Source organism: Haemaphysalis longicornis, unplaced genomic scaffold (genome assembly GCF_048455015.1).
Source record: "Haemaphysalis longicornis isolate Haplotype H1 unplaced genomic scaffold, Haemaphysalis longicornis Haplotype H1 scaffold_10, whole genome shotgun sequence".
Classification (NCBI taxonomy): Eukaryota; Metazoa; Arthropoda; class Arachnida; order Ixodida; family Ixodidae; genus Haemaphysalis; species Haemaphysalis longicornis.
The window spans coordinates 13,145,432-13,165,123 of NW_027526204.1; the positions used below are offsets into that span (position 1 = coordinate 13,145,432).

At 46.1% G+C, this 19,692-nt stretch overlaps 2 protein-coding genes across 5 annotated transcripts in view; one reads left to right on the forward strand and one right to left on the reverse strand.

Annotated features, from left to right (window-relative positions):
• Positions 1-19,692, reverse strand: part of LOC144158202 (deoxyribonuclease TATDN1-like) — a 71,264-nt gene that overhangs the window by 32,343 nt on the left and 19,229 nt on the right. For all 4 annotated transcript variants that reach the window (XM_077688901.1, XM_077688903.1, XM_077688900.1 and 1 more), the window contains exon 4: positions 9,761-9,827. In XM_077688901.1, the coding sequence (XP_077545027.1) occupies positions 9,761-9,827 (67 nt within the window). The remainder of the gene's footprint in view (positions 1-9,760; positions 9,828-19,692) is intronic.
• On the forward strand, positions 13,195-14,703 carry LOC144157612 (uncharacterized). The gene has a single exon (XM_077688441.1). The coding sequence runs from the start codon at positions 13,311-13,313 to the stop codon at positions 14,484-14,486; it is 1,176 nt and encodes a 391-aa protein (XP_077544567.1). The 5' UTR covers positions 13,195-13,310; the 3' UTR covers positions 14,487-14,703.

The following is a 19,692-nucleotide window of genomic DNA, read 5'->3' on the forward strand; positions in this document are numbered from 1 at the left end:
AGGTTCGCACATGTACGACAGAACCTAGCTGGGCGCAAAATGGAAAAATGTACCATTGTCTTCCATTAATGATGCGGTGCTTCACATTTTCGGCAATGCTTTGTTTCACGTAATGAAAGTTTTGTGCACCTTGGCAGCATGGGCGGTGTAATCAAAGGCCTGACCTATTTGGTGAAACTTGTTTTTTTACATATTACCGGTGAAGTACCTTTTAGTGGCTGTTACGGCTGTTGAAAATAGAGGTCAAGGTGACTCTTCGCCGGACGAAAGACTAACTGAAGGTTAGCTGACATTCAAAAGACTGTAAACAGCATGGCATTAAAATTTGAGTGCATGCGCACGCCTTTCGGTACACGAAATAACCACAAACGCGCTGGTAAGACACTAGGTTCCGAAAACTGAAATTTGCCTTATGAGCAATGAAGTTTAAGCTAGGCCGTTTCCTATTGTTTTTGCGAGATCACATCTGTTTTCAAGTCCACAAGGATGACACCGATAGGTGAATGCGCTGACTGGCCCTTTTCTTAGTAAGATTCAAAGATATGTCATCAGAAGTACGAGAAGGAAGGCTGGGACTAAAGGCTGCAAAAGCCTAACAGAGGCCCCAGCCCCCTTTGGTACATACAACGAATAAGCAAAATTGACAAGCTGGGAGATGTAATGTTTTAGTAATAAAAATGGAAGGAACATATAGAGCACCAGACAATAAAGAACGGACAATAAAGTACACTGGAACATAAGAGTAAAATAAAATAAAGTGTAACTGGAGAACCGCAGTGGGACTATGACTGCGTTTTAAATAAGGACACAACTACAAAACCAAAGCATTAAACGACGTCTAAACAAAATCTACAGTTCTAGCTATTGAAGTAGGAATTCTGACTTAAAGGAGCCATGAAGAGAAAACACAAGTTTGGTTCATTCGAAAGATTGCTCGTTAGAATAATACTGACACCACTTTTAACGTAAACATCGCTCAAATAAGCGACATAATTAGGAAAAAGGGAATGGGCATGCAACCCACTCATTTCCCGCAACAGAACCTATGATGTCATACCAGACAGCTCTGCCATTGGCGGAGCGCGTCAAAAGCAAACGCAAATTAGACAGAGCTTATAAGCTTGCCCAATGAGCTATTTGCGCTGAAATTTAGGGCACATTCTTTTTAAAGCACTAACAATGGTGAGCCAAACAGTGGAAGTTACATTTCTTTGAGTTACAAGGTACATTTACAAAGTACAAAGTACAAAGTACAAAGTTACAAAGTACATTTCTTTGAAGTGTACTTTGAAGGCCAAAATGCAGGAAGCGAGAAATTTCTATTTCAACAATACATTGGCACGGTTTATGGTAGAAAACCCGACCAAATTCTGGAAGTCTATTAATTGATTGATTTTAGTGTTTAACGCGCCGACGCTACGCAGGCGATGAGGCGCGCCGTAGTGGAGGGCTCCGGATTAATTTTGACCACCTGGGGATCTTTAACGTGCGCCGAAATCTCGTACACACGGGCGTTTTTGCTTTTCGCCTCCATCGAAAAGCGGCCGCCGCGGCCGGGAATCGAACCCGCGCCCTCGTGCTCAGCAGCGCAACGCCTTAGCCACTGAGCCACCGCGGCGGGTCTGGAAGCCTATTAACCCTAAGTCATCTGTTCAGTCTTGTTTCCTTATGAATGACCAATCATGCTCCGATCCTAAAACTATTGCAGAAAGCTTCAAAAGTTATTTCAAGTCTGTTTTCTCTCGTGATAATGGCACTATCCCAGATTATGCTTGCAACTTCGCTCAGTCTACAATTCCAGACATCACAATCTCTTGTTCAGGCGTTCACAATTTAATACTAAAATTAGACGTGACTAAAAGTTCCGGTCCTGATGGCATTCCTAATATGTTCTTGAGGTGGTACTCCGAATGGTGCGCTCGTTACTTGACTGTCATTTTTGAGAAATCGCTTGCGTCGGCCACTGTTCCCATACTTTGAAAGACAGCTGATGTTGTCCCGTTATTTAAATCTGGCAATAAGCAGCTCATTCCAAATTATAGGCCAATTCCCCTAATTTCAACAAGCTGCAAACTCCTGGGACATATTATTCATAAACATATTGTTGAGTATTTGGACGCCATCAACTTTCTGTCCCGGTGCCAGCATGGCTTCCGAGCAGGATTTTCTACAACAACGCAGCTTCTAGAATTCACTCATGACATCGCTACATCACTTAACAAAAGAGGTCAGACGGACGCAATTTTCATAGACTACTCCAAAGCTTTCGATAACGTATGCCATAAAAAACTTCTTCTGAAACTTAGTTTATTTCTCAAAGACTCTAGATTACTCGGTTGGATCGCGGATTACTTGCGTTCTCGATCTCAATTTGTTACTTTCAACCAGGTGCAATCATCCCCTGTTGAAATCACATCTGGTGTGCCGCAAGGCTCTGTGCTGGGACCTCTCTTGTTTATTATATTTATTAATGATGCTGTTAATGTCATCTCTGGAACTACTGTAAACATGCGTCTGTATGCTGATGATTGCGTACCGTATAACTGCATTACTACTTCTCAAGACCATTTAATGCTCAACAACGTATTGTCATTATTCTGCGATGGAGTTTCACGTGGCAAATGCCCATAAATTACAAGAAAACTGTAGCTATGACTTTCACAAATAAAAAACAGCCTCTCAGTTTCAGTTATAACTACAGTGGGTGCACCCTAGCACATGTGAGCGAATTCAAGTATCTCGGTGTCACCTTTTCACCTGACCTTAAATGGGGCAAACATGTTGACCAGATAACCTCTCAAGCTCTAAGGAAACTTCGATACTTAAAGCGTAGATTGAAAAACTCGACTAAAGATTGCAACTGCCTACAATACTTTAGTGAGACCGATGCTCGAGTACGCCTCTGTGGTTTGGTCGCCTCATCTTGAACAAGATAAAAACAGGTTAGAATCTGTGCAGAAAAAGGCTATACGGTTCATTCTTAATCGTTATGATCGAGACTTCTCACCGTCTTCACATGCACACTTGTTACTTCCTTCACTAGAACACCGCCGCACGCGTGAGAGTGTTATCTTGTTGCACAAGATTGTACACAATGCAACCCGCGTTCACGCGCCCTTATCTTTCGTTGATGTACCAGTCTGCACAACACGTAGTACAGATGCTTTGAACCTTGTACCCTTCAGGTCTCGTTTGGATTGTTTCAAGTTCTCTTTTTTTCCGCGCGTGGTGGAACTGTGGAACAAGCTTGATGGTGCTTTGCGTAGACTGAACACGGTAGAGTTCGGGAAGAACTTTATGTGTTAGCCACAAAATTTGTGCGCACTATTGTTTGCTTCTGTATTATTGTTGGATTTTTTCTGTATCCGCTCCTGCAATGTCCCAGGCATGGGACAGCAGTATTTGTAAATAAATAAATATGAAAGCGCACATAAACATACAAATACCGATGTGTATACTGCTGTTGGTAGTACAGTGTCTATTCTAGCCACTGTAGTGGGTAGTGCGCGCACTATGCTTGGTTTAGCTGCACAGGGCCGCCCCGAGTGGGAATGGTGGACAGAGACCAAAGATAGGGCCCGAGGTTACGGTGAAGTATTAAAAAACGCGCGACTGTCCAGAAGAGAATATCCCCCGCCCCATCGGGCCCTGAGCCGCGAAGAGGCGACGATTCTCAGACAGCTACAGACGGCGTCGGTCACGTCGCCGGCGGCACTACACCGCATGTACCCAGAGGAGTACACAAGCAGCCTATGCGAGGTATGCAAAAAGGGGCCGGCCAACCGGTGGCACATCATGTGGGACTGCGCCACCGACCCAGAAGGCGCCAGCTTCGAAGATTACCCGGCACAACTACAGGAAGCCATCGAATCAAGAGACAAGACGAAGCAAGAGTGGGCCATCCAGCAGGTCTTCACTGCACTCGAAAAGCACGGACTCCGTAAAGGGGCCTGCGCCTATTAGGGTAGCGAAGAAGATGCGACGACCGGCCACGTCGGGACGAGGGTCATAACAAACCCCCGCCCACTGCAGGATCGATGTGAATAAAGTCCTTTCCAGTCCAGTCCAGTCCAGGGCTGCGGGGCTTTGGGGTTGTTTCAGACGACACTGGCCGATTGACGCAAGCGATAATGTCTTACGTGATCATATTTGTCGAGCGAGCACCATGTTTCACGAAACGATTGTCTCCATGAACAAAACAAGCCAGGTACAAATACGTTCACAAACAAACCGAAGCCAGAAAACGGCTTACCGCGGTGCGGTGGCGCCATCTAGGTTCACTAACGGTAAACAAGGCCCTGTGATGTCATCGCGGACCACGAAAACGCACAATTTAGCGAGAAAATCAAAATTTTGATTGAAATAATTTAATTTCTCAGTGAATAAAGCATCGTTTGCATTCGGACAAGCGCTGGGGGCACTATAAAACACTAAATCTTTCGAATAACACAAACTTGTGTTTTGTATTCGTGGCTCCTTTAAACGGTGTTCTTTCACCTGTGTTGTAAATTTGTTTCTGCTGTATTTGAAATCAGTCTGGTCTTCAAATAACTATGTTTAGTATGTCGGTGTTTTGAAGCAGAAAAGACTACCTGCCTAAGTTTGTTCGTAATTTTGGTGTATGTATTTTGGGATATCTGAAGGAGAGAGAGAATAAACGTTATTTAAATCAACAGGGGGGATTGTACTGAAGCTTTAAGGAGGCATCCTCAGTCCAGGATGCCTTGAGCGCGGGCAGCGTCGACAGCCCTTTGAGCCAGCCGAAGCTGGTCGTCCAGGCCGGTGCTCACCAAGGTGCTCTCCCAAAGCTCAACAGTAGAAAGTTGCAGGCTGGGGGGAACCAGTGGGGATTGGTCACACCCTCCGACCATATGGCGTAGCGTTCCGGGTTCTCCGCAAAATCGGCAAAGCGGGGAGTTCTGGTGGTTATAAAGGTGAAGCCGGATAGGATGGGGGAATGTATTGCTAGTGTCGTTACATTTGCCATGAAGATTTTCTTCGTGTATAACTTGTAAAAGCTTCACATAATAAAGTTAGACCACCTTAAGCATAATGCACTGAAGAAATAGTGTGCCCGTTCTGAAGTCGGCATTGTGTCCGCAAGAATTGGCAAATATTGGCAAACTCCTGGCAAACTCCTTTTTGAAAACGATCAGCCGTTTGTAATTTGCTTAACTTGTTGTTCACCACGCTAATATTCCGTAGCAAAGCCTAGAATAGACAAGAGTGTTATAAAGCTGTTTTTTTAGCGAAAGTACTATTAAACCACTTGATCTTTAGAGAACGCCCAAATATTCATTGCCTAAGGGTTCTATATAAGGATGCCAAGATAATTCTTCATGAAACCATACCCCTCAGAACTTCTGTTCTTTGACTCGGCTGATCATATTGCCCCGATATTCGATATGAATGCCTTGATCTAGCTCCTTATTTATTGGTCTAAAATGATATAGGTAGTCTTCGATTCGTTTAGCTGTCAGTTATTTTCGTGCAACGAGTTTGAAAAGATTTCTAAATATCCATTTACTTCATACTGGAGTTCACTTACACTGCTACTGGAGAAAAATATGTTCTTGTCACCTTCATACACGGCTATTTGGGGTTTACATGGTATGTTTGGGATATCATAACAACGGTCCCACCTTTGACCCTTGCGGAAGACCATGTTTCATTTCTAATAACTCCGATGAACCCCAAAAATTCAACAAATAGCTTCATATTACTTCAACAGCTCCTTAAAAGGGCCATGTAAACAAGTTCTAAAGATTTCGTGTTTCATGAAGCCCCCCACCGCTTGTCCGGCCGCAAACGATGCCGTATCCACCTATAAATTAAATAATTTACGTTAAAACTTTTATTATCCCGCCAAATCGTGTGCTTTTGTGACGTGTGCCATGACGTCACAAGGGCGGGTATTCAAACGAACTTCCAGAGAGTCATTAGGCTCTGCAGCCTTACTTTCCATCAGCCCTCCCAGATGGCGCTACCATATTTAGCCGCGGACCACTCTCGATGGTTGCTTTGCTTTTGACCGTATTTGCTCCTGGCTTGTTTTTGTTACGGTAGAAAGTGATCGTTTCGTGAAACATTGGGTGTGCTCGACAAACAGGGCCCCGTAAGACAACGTCGCCTGCCCCAATGGGCTGCAGTGCCGTGACTACTCGTGTAAGGCAATCCATCGAATGAACCAAACTTTTTAGCTTTCCAAGCAATATTTCGTGATTTATATAAGAGTCAAATGCGTTTTGTAGGTCCAAGAATAGCGTGAATGTGAATTTTTTCTCTATGTATTTTTCATTACATTGTACTTAATATTAGGTAGAGCTTGCTGTGTTGACTTGTTTTTGTTTTTTTTGAAGCCAGACTGACACGGCCTAGTGTGTGTTGCAGAAGTTTATTAGTCTATTATGTATCACACTTTCAAGTATTTTTCTAAAGGCAGTCAACACAGAGATTGGCCTGTGATTGGAGAAACTGATCATCGCCACGTACCACCTTTGTGAATCGGCCCAGCTCGGGCTGCTTTCAATTTTTGAGGAAAAACTGTGGTCGGGAAGGTCAAATTAACAATAAAAACTAAAACATCAGTCATTTCAGGGTCGATGTACTTAACGGGAAGCGGTGCAATACCATGGATGCCAGATGCGACGTTGTTTCTAATTTAAATAACAACAGTTTGCACCTCGCTCGCGTTTGCCGGGCTTGTGGTGGTTCCAATACAGCGCGACTTTTATCTTCATCAATCTCCGCAATTTAAGCCCTTGCTTTGATAAAATGCTTATTCATTGCGATTGCCATTTCCGCTGATTCTACCCATCTACCGTTCCAGCGAGCAACATGCGACTGCGTGCTCTTCTTGTGGCCCGTTATAACATTCACTGTTTCCCATACCTTTCTGGAATCGTTACGTATATTCTCGAAAAGGCGTCCATACTATCTGAGCTTGGCACTTTGCAGGTCGCTCTGCAGTTTGTTTCTATATTTTTGAATTTCTAGAAGCAGGTTAGTATGCTTGGCATTTAGGTTCTACAGAATGTTCCGCGCCGCTGCATTGACGTCCTGTTTCCACGCTATAGAAAAACAGGTGAATGTCTTGAGCACGTTTGTAAGTTTTTCAGCACCGCGCCAAGTACAGCCTTCAGAACCAAAGTGCAAATTCAGAATTCATGAGTTTGACTTTTTCAGACAGCACGCGAGAACAACATTTCTAACCATGCCTTGGAATCCCTCTGCTACCCAAATATACTAAAACTCGCGAAGGTCGTACCGGTGTTCAAATCAGGGGATCCAAATGATCCTTGTAGTTACCGACCTATGTGCATATTAGGCATAATTGACACCTTTTTTTAAAGCGTATCTCAGCTGAGATAAATCTATTCCTTAATGCAAACCAAATAATCTGTCTTCAACAGCATGATTTCGTTACACATAGGTCTACAGCCACAGCCATTCTATCCCAGATGCTTATCTCCACCCGTCATGAAAACAAAATCGCAGTAGGAATATTTTAACACGAAAGTGTTTTATGCCCGGGTACACCGAAATCTCTCTCTCCTCATGCCTGCTTTGCACTGTTGTCATTGTGTACATCTTTTTGGTTTTTTGTACGGTTGAAGTTCCTGATTGTTGCATTGCTTGTAATCAAAAGTTGTTTTTTTATGTCCTTGTATGGTGTTGGATAATACCGCGATCTTTTTTGCGTTTAATTTAAGTCTGTAACGAAATTTGTTGAACATTGTTGTCTGCTAAAAATGTACGCTGTACCACACCCCTCTCCAATGCCCTTTTGGGTCATGAGGGTACATGAAATAAATAAATAAATAAATAAATAAATACATATCCGTCACGGAAGTGACGTCGCCATAAAAAGTACCATTGATGCTGCGGCGCCCAGATTCGAGCCCATGCCCTCTCGAGCCCTCTCGCCGCAATGGGAGGTACTTGGCGCTCTACCGACTGCGCTATGAGCAGAGACGTGAGCAGCTCTACGAAAGCGCCTTAGGTCCTTCACCATGACTCATTCAGATGGTTCTGCCGTCTAGGAGAGGCGAAGCGAAGTAGCGCATCATGACGCTAATGAGCGCCGACTGTTGGCGCCTCGACGCCAGCGCCTTCGTGTACGGGGCACGCGCGTGAATTGAGGCACCCTTTGGTTTGGCGTTGTTCCCATGACCGTTGTGTTTCAAGCTGCTGCTTTTGTGCATGTCATTTTTGGTTTTGCTGTCCCGGAATAAACCGGTTTTTTTTTTTTTGTTTCTTGCGTGTTGGCGTCACTTCATCTGGCGAGGTCAGGCTCGCGAACCCTTCGCACATGAAGGAGGTTACTTTAACCTTCAGCTGCTCCTGTAAAGGCACCTTTCACTTTCGTGTTTTGCCGATTCCTATGAAAGAGGGATCAACCACAATTTTTGTGTATGTGGACCAAAAAGCTGACTCCTGCTTAGCTTCCTGCATAAGTGATATTAGTTGGCTAGCTATAACAATTTGCACCTTACTGAACACATCTTTGCTAAACTCAGGTCAAGAAGGATACGTTAGCTAACTATAGACCAAAAATACGAGTCAGTTATATGTGCCTCCGTTTATGAGCCTGTTCTGATGACTAAGAGTACGTCGAACAAACGACACGACAGTTTAGTGGCTTTCGTTCCTTTAGCGCTTTTTTGGCGTATGCTATTTACAAACCGAATCGATATAATATACGTACTATAAAAACAAGATAAGAAGGCTGCAGGAGGGTTGCAAGCTGGGCTAGTTCGAAATTTGACATTCTTGGATAAAACCAGCGCTAATTCAGACGAAGACGAAGGAAGTGTACCACAAGGACAGCCGCTGGACAAGGACAGCACAGCGGCTGTCCTTGTGGTTTACTTTCTTCGTCCTCGTCTGAATTAGCGCTGGTTTTAGCCAAGAATAAGAAGGCTGTCTGTTCATTAAAGCCAAAAATGAGTAATATTTTGTTGGGGCGCAGGATCTCTCTCTCTCTCTCTCTCTCTCTCTCTCTCTCTCTCTCTCTCTCTCTCTCTCTCTCTCTCTCTCTCTCTCTCTCTCTCTCTCTCTCTCTCTCTCTCTCAGTCTCTTTTACCAGCGGCGTATAACACCTCCAGAATTATGCAGGGTGTTGCGACGATAATTGGAACACTTTAAAAAATTTTCCTTAACGAACCGCCGCTCTGTTCGCGCTCAAACTTGCCACGAAGGTGGCATTTTGGGGTCTATTTTGTTTGATACCGGGAACAACGATGGTACTTACCTGTCTATTCTGAAAATAAATAAAAACGATTTTCGCCTATTGGAAAATGGCGGCTGACTTGGACGTGCGAGCCAGTGCAAGTTGATGTTGGAACGACGAAACCACCTGGAGTATGCAGAGCGAAACGCACGTTTGGGATTCACGGTAGGAAGGAGCCAAATGGTGCAGCAGACGATCAGGAAATGCACCTAGGAATGACCTAACAGACGATCAGGAAACCCGGTTTTCGGGCTCGCACGTCCAAATCAGCCAGCATTTTCCCATAGGCGAAAATCGTTTTTATTTATTTTCAGGATAAACAGGTAAGCATCGTCGTTGTTCCCGGTGTCAAAAAAAATAGACCACAAAATGCGCACTTCGTGGCAAGTTTGAGCGCGAACAGAGCGGCGGTTCGTTAAGGAAAAAATTTCAAAGTGTTCCAATTATCGGTGCAACACCCTGTATATTTCTAGCTCGGCCAATGCACGTAAAGCCCACTGCAGCAAAAGGGGGCTTGGTGGCACTTGCCTGCGTGGTCGGTGGCCATCTGAAGAGCCTCGCGGCTGTCCTCTAAGTTGCCCCCAGTCACCACAATCTGCACGAAAACGCAAGCACATTTGTTCCATAGATTTCTGTGGCAATATTGTCGCACAAAAATCTAATTTTGGAGGCGCACAAAAGGGGCGAAGCACTTTATTGAGCAATACAGTGCACGAAAAACCTTATAAATTTAATAAAATTTGCTGACGCCTTCTTATTCACTTCATGCAGGAGACTGTGCGATATCAGAGCTTTAGGAAATGTAAACGGCAGAGCTTCCTAATCCCAACCGTGATCAGAACGATCAGCACATTTACAATGATTGAATAGACGCCTAACACGTCCTAAATCAGCCTGGATTCACGCCACCCAAAAATGCTACCGCATCTCACTAGCTTAGGCAACGCACAGTGCTGCCTTCATTTTGGGTCAGTGTGTTGTGCGTGAGTGTGTGGCATACCGATGGCAACAACCACATCGACCGCGAAGCAAGACCTGGGAGGTGATACTTGAAACAACTACGCCACGTGTGCTCTTGTGGACGCCTCCCTGGCGTACTCTTGATGTAAACAGTGCTCGAGTGAGAAAGAGAGAGAACATTTATTCAGAAAAATGTACTCATCAACTCCCAATTACTCATCGAAATAATTAAGAGCAGTTGACGCGCACTTCGCGTACAACAAAATGTGGACGTCGGCTTCGGAAATGAGGCCGCTCACGCTCTGGCGAACGCGCTTCTCAACAACCGCTAGCCGCCGCTGAACCCCTGGTTCACTACCGTCCGTCCACTTCAGGACCCCAACGACCAGCGTGACTTCCTGAAATAGCGAGGACGGCAAGTGCTTCTGGCATCGGTATCTTTCGACCACCATCCGTTGCCGAGCGGACTGCCGCGTGCTGCCGAGATTTTTAACCATAAGGCTCGAGCTGTAGCGGCACTGACCAGTGATGCTATTGCTAAGTAGCGAGCTTACATCCCTCGTCGTGGACGCCAGAAACCTGACGATGTTCAGCCCTCCCATCCTGACGTCACCTGCTGAACATGTGACCTGGGGTCCGCACTAGCAGCACCTTGTGTGGGAGTGTCCCAGTCTTGAGAGGTGTTGAGAGGGTCCCGATCCCGGTCCTCGCGCGCCATCGCCGCCAAGTCCCAACGTACGAGTTCTCGATCACGCCACCACAGCACACGCACGTCTCCCTCGGGATTTCGCACGCGAGGCTAGCATTGGGAGCTGGACTTAATTTGACCCTCTAATTCCCCTCCCTACAATCCTTATAGGCCAACCCCTTTCCTAATAAAGTTACATCTATCTATCTATTCACAAAAAGCTCCCCCTTTCGGGGCGGTGGCGGTTGGCCACAAGGCTTACGCAAACTGGAGGCCTCGGGAGGTGACTACCACCTGGTCCGCAACCTCGGAGCTCAGGAAGGCTTGCTCCCAGGCCTGGGTTGTGGGAAGGGGTGGGTAGGGATCCTTGGGGCACTGGCAGAAGGGATGAAAGTGTGCGTCTAGAGTACCGCAAAGCCGAGAAGTGGCGAACCGCGCTCTCCGCTTCGAGGAAACTGAACTCTGCCGGAGCTATGCAAGGGGCAGGGTCATAGCGCATCGCATTCTCGCAAGCAAGGCGCCAGAACACCTCCCAAGTGTTACAATATTATGGACTCCTGGACACGACTCTCTTTGTGGAAACCAGCGAGCTAACGCTGTCGCCCGAGCCCATGCTTCTCGGGCGCCACTGGAGAATTATTACCCGGAGCCCATAATGCTGCAATACAACATAATTCTACAGCACCAGCGACTCACCCGACAAGCCTTTCCTCCTCCACACAAATCCTTAACAAGAGAAAAAACGACATTCTGGCGTCAACTGCAAACAAACACCTTCCCGGAAGGCTCCACGCCATGTATCCTACAATAGGGGATATTTAAAAAGAGGCGCCATCTATCGAACGAAATGCAAACTATGCGCCGCCATTTTGAGAGCGGCGCCGCTCGACTGGCTCGACGCGGAGTTCTTCATTCCGTACACCTTCGTACGGAAGCGAGCTCAATCGCTCGACAATTACAATGCCTTCGCACTGCTGCGTGCCTCTGTGCACTCAGCGAGGTACCAGAAACGGCACAGGAGACAAGGCAAGCCCTTATTTTTATTACCAATCTTGTTTAACTTAATGAAAACAAGAGCGAATGAAGGAACCAAAATACAGCATAGGGGATCGCGCGCAGGCTGATCCGAATGGCTTCCGCTGGCGTCAATGTTGCGGCGTGAAAACTAAACACGTAGTAACTCAACAGTAATACAAGTTACGAGTATGTATTGCTACGCATGCATTCCTAACAGCACATGAGTGCGGCGAATGATAGCTAGCTCACGGGCAGGGACGGCTAAATTATAGCCCGGAGCATTGAAATTTCCTCTGTCGCAGCGTAAGGAAATGGCGTTGTTCTGGTTCTTCAGGTTCGCGGGCAGGTGTGTAAATATTTGGGCATGCCAACTGTGCTCTTTCGTAGCGTAACGAAATGTGCGCTTCGTGCGTGCGGTGCAATGCCTCGGCAAGCACGAAACGCACATTTCGCACACACGCCCATCCTTTGGCATTCGTAATGCGAGAGCGTACGTTCCGTTCCCCAGGCATTTTTTAAGTCTACATTTTATTTATCATTGTAGTCTTTCCGAGTAGGTCAAGGTGGGATTGCCGGATTTCATCGATGGGTGCGCCCTACCTACATTTAAACACAGCATCTCTTTTCATCTGAGCTCGTGCCGGCAAAACTAGTGGTGTCGACGGAGCACGTTTGTTCATTCGTTTTGCGTTTTTAGGTTTTTCGTAAACTTATAACGGGTGTTGTTACGCACATCCGGCGTTATGAAAAAAAAAGGGGCAAAAGACGCATTTCCAAATACTAGCCAGTTGCCGGGCTCTCAACGAAAAAAAAAATTGTTAGACACGGCAGTGTAGACTGTTATAAAAAAGACAGTGGCAATGAAGCATACTGCTTTGGTGTTGACAATGCTATCTTCTAGAGCAGCTCATTCGCCAGCATTCGAGAAAGTTCCGACAGACGATTATTTTGGTTTATTACGCCCTGTGTTCCTATGCGGGTTAAGAGAGTTGCAATGTCAGAGCTTTGTAAACAATATTAATTTGTGTCTGCTTTACACTCCAGGTCTCGTACCACCGTTTTCCACAAGCCTCTTCACTTCGAAAAAGCTGGATAATTGCCATCAAGCGGGACGAGGGCCCATTGTTCACGATAAAGAGCAACACAAAGGTCTGCAGTTCCCACTTCAAGCCAACAGACTTCATCCCTGGAGTGGCAAGCGGAAGGAGGATTCTTCGTGAAACAGCAGTGCCTTCAGTGTTGGTGTTTTCCAAGCCCAAAAAAGAAAGGAGGGCACCGAAGGTGCGTACCCCCTTGCCCCAGCAGAAAAATGCCCAATCCTTTGCTACACTAAACTTGCCCTCGCCTGACAGGGATGCAACTGAGGAGTCTGGAGGGAAAGATCAGGTGGAAGAGGTGGATACAGCCATCGATATGCAAGACAGTGATGAGGTGGAAACACTAAAGGTTGTTGTGCAGAAGCAGGCTGAGCAAATCGAACTGTTAAAAGAGCAGTGCAGTGGCCTGAAAAGGAAACTTGAAGAAGCGCAAAGCCGAGAAGCTCTTCAAGAAAAGAAGCAAGCCGGAGATCTCTCAAAGCTACAGAAACAGTGTGATGGTTTGAGGGAAGAGTTGTTGCAAACAAAGGCTGCTGCCTACAAAGCGGAGGGAGACCTCCTTGTGATTCAGCAGCAACTGGAAGAAGAAAAGTTGAAGAATGCACCTTTTTGCATTGACCGTTTCAAAGGCTCCAGTGAACAAATGATGTTCTACACTGGACTCCCCGACTATGACACCTTTGTTGCGGTGGCAGAACTAGCAGATCCAGGAAGCAACAGCCAGGGAAGGAAACGGAAGCTGGACCGAGAAAATGAACTGTTTCTCGTGTTAGTGAGGTTGCGGCTTGGCCTGTTTGAGCAAGACCTGGCGGATAGATTTGCCATTTCGCAGCCCACTGTGTCGAGAATTTGCTGTGAATGGGTCAACCTTATTTATGCTAAGGTGATAAAGATGCATATCTGGCCATCCAGGGAAGCTGTGAATGATACAATGCCTGCTTCGTTCACTGAAAAGTGCAAGAAAACCAGGGTGATTTTGGATGCCACAGAGATCAGGTGCGCAGTCCCCAGCTCCCTTGCATTACAGTCAAGCACGTACTCCCAGTACAAGTCTGCAAACACCTTCAAGGGACTCATTGGAATAATGCCGAGTGGTCAACTCTCATTCGTTTCCGAGTTATACACAGGCTGCATGTCGGACCGTGAATGTGTAATTCAGAGTGGGTTCTTGGACCTTAGCTTTGACGAAGGTGATGTTGTGATGGCAGACAAGGGGTTCAAAATTGCCGACCTTCTTGAAGAGAAAGGTGTCAGCCTGAACATTCCTCGTTTCCTGCAAAACGGGAAGCTGTCTGAACAAGAAGTGAGAGAGACACAAATTGCCTCCCTGAGAATTCACGTGGAGAGGAGGATACAGCGAATCAAAGCGTTTCACATCTTCGATCGCCCAGTTCCCCTCACACTGGCACCTGTGGTGACTCAAATATGGACTGTAGTCGCCGTGCTAACTAACCTTCAGTCAGACCTGATTGCGAACCCCGGTGTGGTCTAGTCCAAAGTTAGCATGAAAACAGATGTGGGTAGTTTAGAGAGCTGAATAATCATAAGACATGTACAGTGAAAGCTCGTTACTTCGAACTTCAATAATCCAAATTTATGGTTATTTCAAATTGTACGATTTGGTCCTAACAAGGCTCCATAGAAGTCTATGTATAAAGAAGCCCGTTAATTCAAACCCCAGTAGGCACTGCTGCCACGGATAACTCAAACTATGTGCCGGCGCTTCGCACATGGCCAGAGAAACGCACCCAGTGCTTGCACACACTGCTCCATAGAATACAAGATATGCTAAAATCAATCTATATCCCACATGATGGAAGTTTTGGAAGACGCATTCATTGCGAACTACGTGAGGATGCTGTGGTGTGTCGTCCACTGACAGATGAGGGCATCATATGTCAGGTCAGAAGCACTGGCCTTGTGCACGTGTGCACGTGTTTATTTCGTTATGCCTGCATTTCCTTGTGTGTGCATTATCTGTGAACCAGCAATCTATTTAAAATGTAACTTTATATTCCTTGTATAAACATAGTGTAGCGACTGTTGATATTTATTGCTCATCTGTTCTTTTTTTTCTTCTTCTTCTTTTGTAATCATCAGAATAGCGTGCAGTGGTATGGGCACGTCGTGTAGTGTTTGTGTTTTTGTGCATCAGATAAAGGTCACCATGTACTGACATTTTTATTTTTACTTTTTTTTACAAGTTTCTGAAGGAATATGTTTGCTTCATGGGGCATTTTCAAATCTTCCAAGCGTCCATGTATTTATATTATCCTTTTTCACGTGGTGCTGTCCTGTATGCGGCCCTCAGGCACCTTCAAGCGGTAGCTAGCCGCTTTTCCCCTAAGGGACCCCCAACACTGTTGTTGGAAATAAACTGATTTGATTTTGATTTGAACCTGTCGCTGCCAACAACAGCAAGGAGGAGAAAAAACAAAGCATAGTGCGGCCGTCCGCTATGAAGTCATGGCCGTATGGAATGCCGCCCATCTCTTCTGTGGATTTCGAGAAGGCAGAGATAAGGTTTTGGCTACATTTGGTAGAGCAAAAAGTGCCAACTGTCAGGGACAAAAGTCAAGCGGCAATCACAGGCTTTTTCAAGCGTCAAAGTGTTGACATGTCCTACTGCTTCCCCACTGTCATTATTGTTCCCTATTTAGAGTTTTCATTAATTCGAACTGAAATGGTGTTCCCTTGCAATTCAATTAATGAGCTTTCACTGTACTAACAAATCTGCATTTGGACCTGATTTCAAGCCCAGATGTCCAGTCAGTTGTTGGCGGATCGCAGATGTGACTGGTACACAGGGCTGAATTCAGTCCAGACATGTTACTCTTGTGTAAATATATTGTGTGAATAAAATGTTTGTCATAAAAGAATGCAACTGAACACCTTTCTTTGATCAGTCATTCTACTTGATGGTAATTCTGACAGGTTGGTTGGTATATTCGCATGAGTTAAAGGGGTAACAGTTTTGTTTCTGGCAGAATAGACGCTGACATGTTGGCTCGCAGGTATGCACACAAGTTGGAGTCTGAAGTTTTGCCTGTGGCAGTAACAAAAACAGTACACGTTTTATTGGAGCACACAAATACGTACCAGATATTTGTAGGGCTTGTTTAATGCAATCATTCCTGAACATGTTTTCCTTAAAGAGGCAAATGCAAAGATTCAGACATTTATTCACTAGCAACATTAAACTTTAGCAGCTCCATTCATGTTAAAAAAAAAGACAGCACACTTCCAAGGTGCTCCTACGTTTCACAGAAGTAACGCAGCATATCGTTGAAAAAAAAAATCAAGCCGAGCCTTCATTGCCTCCCACTCCGAGTTTTCAAAGCGTATTCTTTCAATCGCAATCCACTTCTCAGAGAAAACAGCAAAGTCTCCCCACTGACAACCCGTTAATGCCATCTGGCCTACTACCTGCTGGTAGTACTCATGGTCGCGCAGCAGACGGGGTTCACTGCCATTAGTGAACTGCATATAGAAGTTCTCGTTGTCAGGCACGGTTTTTGGGTCAGAACCCGTCAACGAATACGGACACTTCACCTCCAGCACCCCAAACGTGCCTTCTTCAGGGTCGAAAACAAGCCTGTCGGGTGTTGCCCCCAACCACGGAGAGGCAGGGTCGACGAAAAGTCCACAGTGCTCCACAGTGACGTCGTGGCCCAGCTTCCGGAGAACGTTTGTGTAGCGATGGGTTGCAGCAGCTTCATTCCTCCTACCATACTGCATGGGCCACACCCGCGACAGGTCCTTGGGGTCAAGCAAGTGGTGCAGGCCTTTTTGGGTCCAGCTTTGCCTCATCAGCACCTTGCCAAAGGCCGACGCAGTAAGACGGTGTCTGCGAGCACGAACCCATGTCTCGCTTTGGCTCTGCTGTCGTGTATTCTTTTCCAGGTCACGTGCCTCCTGGATGGATACGGATATGTCCTGAAAAAAATTAAGCCTGCTAGTCAACCATGCTAAAGAATGCTTTATTTCAGTTTTTAAAAATAAAAGAAAGTTAAAGTTCATGTGCAGCCAGAAAACTCGCTGGGGGAAAAAGTCCCACGGATGAAGTTCTACGACGGAAAAATGAAGGCGCACTGCAGTGCCTACATCAAAGTTAACTACAATATTGGGAGCTTTAAAGTATGCTGACGTTTAAACGCTTTAAAGTATGCTGACCTAACACCCCGGATAGGTGCCATGAAATTAAGTTGTTAAAAAAATTCCACCTTCAACTGACCAACTTCCATGTTTTGTTAGAAAAATCGGTTTTAGGTACTCGCATCAAGAATGGCTTTCTCCCGGCTTGAGAAGTCTCCTTGAAATTCGTGCTGCACACTGTCCTCGAAGAAGTCCAGTCTTGGCAGAGGGAGTGACAGGCTCTTTCCAGGGCTCAAGTTCCCAAGCCAGGTGGTGAAGCCGGATGGTTGGTGGCCCTGGTGATAGGTTGCAGGCGAGCCAGACGGTGCAAGACCGAATTTTGTTGACACCATGGCTCCAGGATCGCTCAACAGGTCAGCTGCAAAAGATGTCTTCCCCAGAGCCATTAACCTCTCGCCAAATTTCTTGCAAGATTGAAGCACTCGCTCGTCATCCTTGCTTTGGGCACCACACAGATTCACTGACTTCGGGACTTCACGTCCACCCTCATGCACCCTCCGCCAATCCACAGACTGGACACTGGTGGGCTTGATTCCTTCGTGTCGGGGGCGCCTCCACCGCTGGGGAAACTCCGTGCAAGAAAGCACTGGTGGTGGCTCTTTGTAACCATGTTGTTGGAGGAGGACCAGCAAACGCAAAAGCGCAAGCACGTGGCTGCATGCACCCCCACTACCAGCTGGACACTGGCACGTGGTGGCCTTGACGACACCCAAGCTTCTGTCCAGGGTTACTTGAACTTGGTAGGGCGCACCTGCCTTCTTTTGGCTCCTGAAGCATGTGCCTCGAGCGTGGACAAGACCACAGCTAAAAAAAAAGCAACAAGGAAGCTTTAAGTTTACTACATACCTTAGAAGAACCCTCAGTTCAATGTCCAGTTCAATGTTTCTTTTACATAAACGGGTGAAGTTTGTACACAATGTGCCTTGTGCTGACAAAAAATACATAAACCATCCATTTGTTCTACACTGACACTTGCTGGGAAACGTACTTGCTGGCAATGTAAAACCCCCGCTACACGCACGCACGCGCGCGCACACACACGCCCGCCGCTTACTGCTTTTATGCTAAAACTTCATTTTCCTCTCTTTTATGCCCTCAAACCAGCGCACTTTGTTAAGCAACACCCCCCTTTATGTCTGCCGTTTGATGTCATTACAGAGCCGATAGATGCATGGCAGATGCATTGAAGTTCGCCAAATGTACGAGTTACGTATAAAAAGCACTTCGCATCTTCAAAAATAACATCTTATGCGTCCAAAAACCCTTCTGTAACCCTACAAACCTCTGTTGACGCCGTCGACGACCTCGGTCTAAGCGCTAGAATATGTTTACGAAAACACTAAACACTACGGTATGCTGTATGCTGGAATGTCCTCGGGCGGGTGCGCGAACCACGAAAATGTGTGGTGTAAAGCTTTTGCAGTTTTCGTACGAGCACGAAAATCTATACTTTACGCTCAGGAGTTCGAGCGCTTGCTTCTACCGTGTTGCACTGCAGGTAGCTTCGTAAACAGAGCATCCTCAGGTATGGGAACGATCGCCAAGCGGTAGACAAGCAGCGAAACTAACGAATTAACACTACTTATGACATAATCCACAGTAGCACACAAGAAATAGCACTCACCTTACGTCAGGCATACAAGTAGCTACCGAAGACGGCTCGGCGTACGCCTCCACCGTGAAGTTGTACGCTCGCCGCTGCTGCCGTAGGGATGCGTCGTTTTCGGTGCAGAAGTTCGTTACCGTTGCATCGCTTAGTGTAGGAAGGACGCTTAGATCACGGACCCACCGAGAACTTGCCATCGCTAGAATCCACAGCCCGTTAAAACATCGAAAAACACCCGTAGAGCAAGTATTACAGCTAACACACAGCAGGCCGCAAGGTGGTCAAACGACGGCGCCGACGCCGCTCTCAAAATGGCTGCGCGCACAGTGTTGCCAGACCACCTAGCGTTTTGAATATCCCCTATGGGGCCAACGGGCTCAGCGCGTTATTCTTTTCGTTTCCCACGAGACCTAGCAACGCGAAACAGACAATATGATTCAAACTTCCCCAGTAAACCGCGTTGCGGCGATAATTTTAGAGCGGTTTTGACACAATGACTTGCTTCGGCGGCGAGCGAGCAACCAAAAATGGCGGCGCCAGCGTATACGTGTCTCTACCCTGTACGGCGGATGCGTGAGTGAAGGTATTCTAGGCTGCAGAGCGGTCGGTTTCAGTGATGTCACTTGGGGCCACGAAAACGCACGATTGAGCGGGAAAATCAAAATTTTAACCTAAATTGTTTAATTTTTCACTGAATAAAGCACCGTTTGTATCCGGACAAGCGCTGGGGGCACTATAAAACACGAAATCTTTCGAATAAAACCAACTTGCATTTTCTCTTCATGGCTCCTTTAAGGAGTATCGGTAGAAGCTATCTTACTTTCTTTGAGGTGTTAGTTTCAGTCTATTAATTACCTCTAGAATATCTTGTGGTAAAGGTGAAGCTACGGGTTTTTTTTTTCTTTTTAGAAGTATTCGTAAGCACGCAAGCACAATG

What these genes read in the sequence shown, in the direction of transcription:
- LOC144157612 (XM_077688441.1), top strand. Translation starts at nt 13,311, where the DNA reads ATGCAAGACAGTGATGAGGTGGAAACACTAAAGGTTGTTGTGCAGAAG.